Source organism: Leptidea sinapis, chromosome 33 (genome assembly GCF_905404315.1).
Source record: "Leptidea sinapis chromosome 33, ilLepSina1.1, whole genome shotgun sequence".
NCBI classification, from domain to species: domain Eukaryota; kingdom Metazoa; phylum Arthropoda; class Insecta; order Lepidoptera; family Pieridae; genus Leptidea; species Leptidea sinapis.
Genome location: NC_066297.1, coordinates 11,055,510 through 11,061,509, shown reverse-complemented (window position 1 = coordinate 11,061,509; position 6,000 = coordinate 11,055,510). Strand labels below are relative to the sequence as shown.

At 30.2% G+C, this 6,000-nt stretch overlaps 1 protein-coding gene across 3 annotated transcripts in view; it reads left to right on the top strand.

Moving 5' to 3' along the window:
* Window positions 1-404: 404 nt before the first annotated feature.
* The window catches only part of LOC126974651 (uncharacterized), a 39,681-nt gene continuing 34,085 nt past the window's right edge, over window positions 405-6,000 (top strand). Inside the window, exon 1 of one of the 3 annotated variants that reach the window (XM_050822189.1) lies at window positions 405-529. Coding sequence is in view for 1 of the 3 variants with exons in the window: in XM_050822187.1 (XP_050678144.1) it covers window positions 489-533 (45 nt within the window). In the remaining 2 variants the exon portion in view is untranslated. Of the gene's footprint in view, window positions 691-6,000 lie in introns of all 3 variants that reach the window. The other 2 variants (XM_050822188.1, XM_050822187.1) reach the window with 2 other exon arrangements.

Sequence of the window (6,000 nt, the reverse complement as noted above, 5' to 3'; positions counted from 1 at the left end):
GAGAGATGATAAATATTCTAAGTCATTCTATACGATAAAACAGATGAATAACACATCACGAATATATAAGAATATAATTTAGTTGTCAAATGGGCTAAATAGATGTTTAATAGACCACTGATTAATAACGCTGAATACTATAAAGTTAAAACTGTTTAGAAATCACAGAAAAAAAAAAAATTATGTCACTATTAGATCCTTAAATTACTGTTGCATTTATATAAAACATTTAACCGAAATTAAAAGTATACACGTTAAAATGTTCGCAAAGTATTAATGCAAGGAAAAGTCATTTATTATTCTCCAAACAAATCACTGATACCGTGGCTCGTAGGGAGAAAGCATTTTCGTAGCTGAAACGTAGCTTTTAGTCGCAACTTGTCGCCGTAGGCCAGTTTATAAGAATCCTTCGTAGAGGGAGCACGTCCCTTTGCGATAAATCCTATCTGTATTACGATTGCGAATATTAATATTGTGAAAATGTTAGTATGAAAACTGTGTTCAAAGTTGTAGTTCCATCATTCAAAAGGCAGGTAACAGAATATATGAAATGTTGTGGTTAAGCTTTTATTAACTGTTACTTATGTAATGATCATAAAAGTGTCGTAAAGTAGTTCGATAGATAAGTATTATGTGTAAAGACATAGCAGTTATCAGGCAACGAAGTCTCAAGGCTAACACAAAATAAAGGTAGTGATTATTTGAATTAGTTTTACTTTAGTAGCTAAAAAATTGTTTGACGTCGCGTCGACTACTATAGTATGTAGTCTCGATGAATTCTTGAATCTAAAAAAGTATATTTTTCATTTATGCTGTGTATTTTTTTGTTATTATTGTATTTTTATAAATATTTAACCAACAATATATCTTTTCGATTTTTTTAATTAGATTATTATGGATTTAGAAAAAAATTATTATTATTCTATTTTGATATATAAAATTATCCAAAAAAATAGAAAAATTATGAAACGCTTTAATTACGAAAAGGATAATATAATAACATTACGGGTGGCACGTCATTATATCTTATATCTTTAAACGAGCAATTCTTGTATATATATAATGAGAAATAGCTACAATGACATTAGAATACAAAGGTAAATTTCGCCTCTATATACATGACTATAATAGCTTAGATGGGACATCGGGTGATCCGGAAAGCAGAAGACCACGGTTCGAATCCAGATGTCCTATTAGATTTTTTTTGTTTTGTACATTCTTAAAAATCCGAGCAAGGCTCGGTCGCCGGATATTAAATAATTATTTCGAGATCAAATACTGGAAATATGTGGAAATATTTTATATAATCTCAGTAACAGATACGATAAAAGATGGACAATGGTAAACTGCAACAAATATTATAATGAAATAGCAATATGCTTTGAAATTAGCAAAACTGTTTCTATCGAAGATTTTATCAAACTAAAAATTCCTGGCTTCAGCCACAAATAAGAAAGTTATGAGTGACTTTGATAAAAAGTGGTCAATATATTCACTTTACAATTAAGAGGGTTTTGGTGTTAAAATAAATAAAAAATTGAGGGCATTTAATATCGGAGAGATAAATTGCTCGTTCGTCTGAGCATCGGCTGCCAAATTAAGCACACTCCAATGAACTATCTACAGTTCTGAAAATCCGACGCGCTATTTTAATTAAATTAACAATAAACTGATGCTTTATATTAAAACAAAATTCATAAATATATGCAAATTATATCATTTTAAAGATAATAATCATTCATATATGATAAAATATGTTAACCATTATGTCATAGGAACTGTTACGATACAGTTTATATATGAAAGTCCACAGTCCTTCCAGCTGTCTGTATGTTTGTCTTTCAGTGCGAAGTATTATATAATCCGTAATAGCTAACAACTGAAATTTTTATAGAATATTTCCGCATTACATAAAAATAATTAAAATCCACCATAACGATTTTAATTGATATTATATCTTGTACGATAGTATGGAAACATTCGAGTACAAATGTGAATTGAAATTGACCACCTGTTATATACGTAAATGATTTTATAATTGTTTAAAACCTTTTTATATTAAAGCAAGCAAAAGGGCAAGTAAATTATTAAAACTTTCGTGAGACATTGTTAAGTTATTTATTAATACGGCAGTAAGAGACGGGACGTTACAGCGAACTCACTACACTCACCCTGATGAAGGTCCTCCGATTGGTTTGAAACTAGTCTGTACCGACACCGATAAATAGTGAGTAAACCCGTATCTTATACCTCTGATCAAGCAATTCTTGTATATATATAATCTGAATCTCGGAAACGGCTCCAACGATTTTCATAAAATTTAGTATACAGGTAGTTTCGGGAGCGAGATATCGATCTAGCTAGGTTTCAATTTAAAAAAATGTAGTTTTATCCGTGTTTTAATGAGAGACAGCTACTATAACATTAGAATTCAAAGGTAAATTTCACCACTATATACAAGACTATAATAGCTCAGATGGGACATTGGGTGATCCGGTAAGCAGAAGACCCCGGTTCGAATCTAGATGTCCTATTAGTTTTTTTTTGTTCAAGTTTTGTACATTCTTAAAAATCCGAGCAAGGCTCGGTCTTCCGGATATTTAATAAAAAAAAGGCTATATGGTGCACATGGTGAAATAAACCAGATGTCCATGAAAATCGGCAATACTAGAGGTCCCGAGATGTAAATCCGGCCTTTGAGGTGGGAGTGCTTTAAGCTTGAAGGAATACAAGTCCTTGGGAATAACGCGGCCGGAAGTTGATTCCACAAAGTTGCTGTTCGAGGCGAAAAATGTTAATAAAGCTTTCGTCTTCTATGAAGATGTACTTATTCCTGATCTACACTTTTTTTATTGATTCACCGAGAATATTATTTTTCTGCCTTAAAATAATTTAATTAGCATGTATTATTATCACTTAAACGTCCTGCTCGACTCATCCCTTATTTTTATTTAAAAAAAAAAACACAAATTATCTCGTAGGGTTAGATAGTAAGGTATAGTCTGCAATGGGTTGCTAAACAGCGATATTCAGATATATCAAACACTTCCATACATTTAGTATGAGAATAGTAGAAAGGTCGTTCCCACATCCAACATACTTACTAAGAAATAAATATATTTAAAAAATATTTATAGTTTCATTTATTTGGTAATTAGGTTAATAAACAGTTGTCCTAATATCAGAACTAAGCTAAATTAACCTTTTAGAATAAGAAAAGTATAACATTTCTACTTATCTCATAATAAGTGTGTAGGAGAGTGTTTAATATTAAAAAAAAATGATACTTCTCGTTTGATTTAAAAAAAAGTTATTGTATTGTATGTATATGTCGTTTTATTGGTTATGTAACGTACTTTTCATATCAATTTATAGTTATGGAATTAAATGGCCTGGTCACACTTAACGATATAGCCTGTATAAAGTACAATATCCATTAACACATATAGCGTATAAAGGTTTGCATCTAGGATTTGAACTCGGGACCTTCAGCTAAGACGTCAGGATCACTAACCACTTTGCCATGAGTAAATATTTAACATGCATATGAAATTGAATGAATCGTTTATATCATTAAATATGTTTAGTTGTCGAATTTTACTTATTCCCCAATAATTATCAAATTTTAAAGAAATAAACCCATTTAACCCTTAATATGTGTAAAGTATATAAATATTTAGATATGTGTAAACTATATCTAATATCTTTAAACGAGCAATTCTTGTTTGTATATAATCTGAATCTCGGAAATGGCTCCAACGATTTTAATGAAATTTAGTGTACAGGTAGTTTCGGGGGCGAGAAATCGATCTAGGTTTCAATTTTAAAAAATGTAGTTTTATCCGTATTTTTATGAGAAACAGTTACAAAATAACATTAGAATACAAAGGTAAATTTCGCCACTATATACATGACTATAATGATGATGGGACGGGGTGATACGGAAAGCAGAAGACCCGGGTTCGAATCCAGATTACCTATAAGTTTTTTTTGTTCAAGTTTTGTACAATTTTAAAAATACGAGCAAGTCTCGGCCGTCCGGATATTAAATATTTAAATTAGATCATAATACTGAAATATTTTTTAATTTTAACATATATATAAATCATTAACATTAAAAATATATAATTAAGTAAATATAGATAAAAGTAATTAGTAGTAAATTCATTATTTTTATTTTTTAGTAACATCGTGCATACCTTTAATTTAGATATATATAAATAGTAACACTTGTAAATGTTTTTCTTATTCGTATATTTTAAATTATGTATCTAGTTAGTAAACTTTGATAAATAAATAAATATACATATATAGTTTATTATTCAATGATGGTATTATAGTCAAATAACCTAATGGGCCTTGGCGGAGTACTTTTGTAATCGCCATTTATCATTAAATTACTCAACTGGCACTGTTCATATATCATTAAGGTATTTAGAATGAATGACATAAGTTTATGAGAATACAAATGATAACAAAATACATAGATCCGATTTTCTATAGGTTTAATATTCATGAACACTTGGCACTCTCTCGTATTGGCACTTATCAGTGCTGGCTTGTATAATTTCTGTACTAATGGTACGGAACACATGATTTTCAGTGAGTTTTGTAAGAATTTTGTCCTATCTAATGATTGGCAATATTATTGACCATTGCAATGACGAATCGTCTATGTTTGCGATAAAAACTCGCAGGTTTAGTAGTAAAGGCTTCTGTTCTTACGAAGAAATTGGCCTATTCAATGATGTAGTTTAATTTCCGCAAGTACCAATCCACTAGGTTATAAGCAACTGTTCTCTTTAAAACTTAGCCAGATTATACTTTATCGCCAATCGCCATACTGTAATAATTATTATTTCAAACTTATGTGTCAAATCACTGCACGTTTCATACTAAACTAACTTTAATTCTTTACTTAGGCAGTCCCGCCTTTTATAACGTAGCATTTACCTCCTCTTTGAGTACTGCGGGGACATTATACACTTTTATAATACAGTCGCTTCTTCTCGCGGTAGTAGTATTTAGTATATTAGAAATGACATCAAAAACAATTTTAAGCGAATTAATTTTGAGAAAACAAATGCCTTTATATCATTGCAAGGACACGAAATAATAATAGTTATGATTGAACTTCTGCAAATTTCGTAAAATATGTTAAATTTTGTAGGAAGTTTTGTGTATTTGCATTTGGTTAGGTGAAGTAAAGCACACCGGTCACCAGATAGGATATGTGTTATGTTATATAAATATGTATTTTTATAATGTACCTATAATAATAATAATCCATTTATTCTATAACCCTTATTTTACAATCAAATGTTAGTAATTTAAAGTTCTTAAAATCTAGTGCTAATTTTATTTAAAGTGACCAAATTAATTATATTTTCTTATATAATTTTGGTTATGGACCCCATTTTGGGTATAGGCCTTCTTCAACTTTTTCCATTTTTCCCTAGCCTTGCCCTGATCGATCTAGTTTGTCCCCACCGCCTGCACGATGTCATCTGCCCATCGCTGCTTTGGTCTACCAGTGCTTCTTTTACCTGGTGATCCTTTCCAATTGGTGGTCTCTTGATGGTCCACCGCCTGTCTGTGTAGCGTGCAATGTGGCCACCCCATTGCCACTTCAATGTTAGCGCGAGTCTTAGTGCATCAGTAAGCTTGATTTTCTTTCTTATGTCTTCGCTACGTACTTTTTAAATTTTTTCAATTTAATGCTTACCAAACACTATTTCTCAAGTATATCAGATGTTATGTAACTCTCTGTGCGTATAATAAATACTGTTATCAGTTTGCTATTGTGTTTATATAGTATTTAGTAGTATTATTATGTATTAAGTATAGTAAATATATGTAAATTTGCTTTTTTATTTTTTATATTAATCATAAGTATGTGTGTAATATTATTGTTATTATTAAACAACTTAAATTGAGTAAAGGAATATTTACAGATATTATTTTCAAGATACCTGTTATAATAACTTATTGTATCCTGTA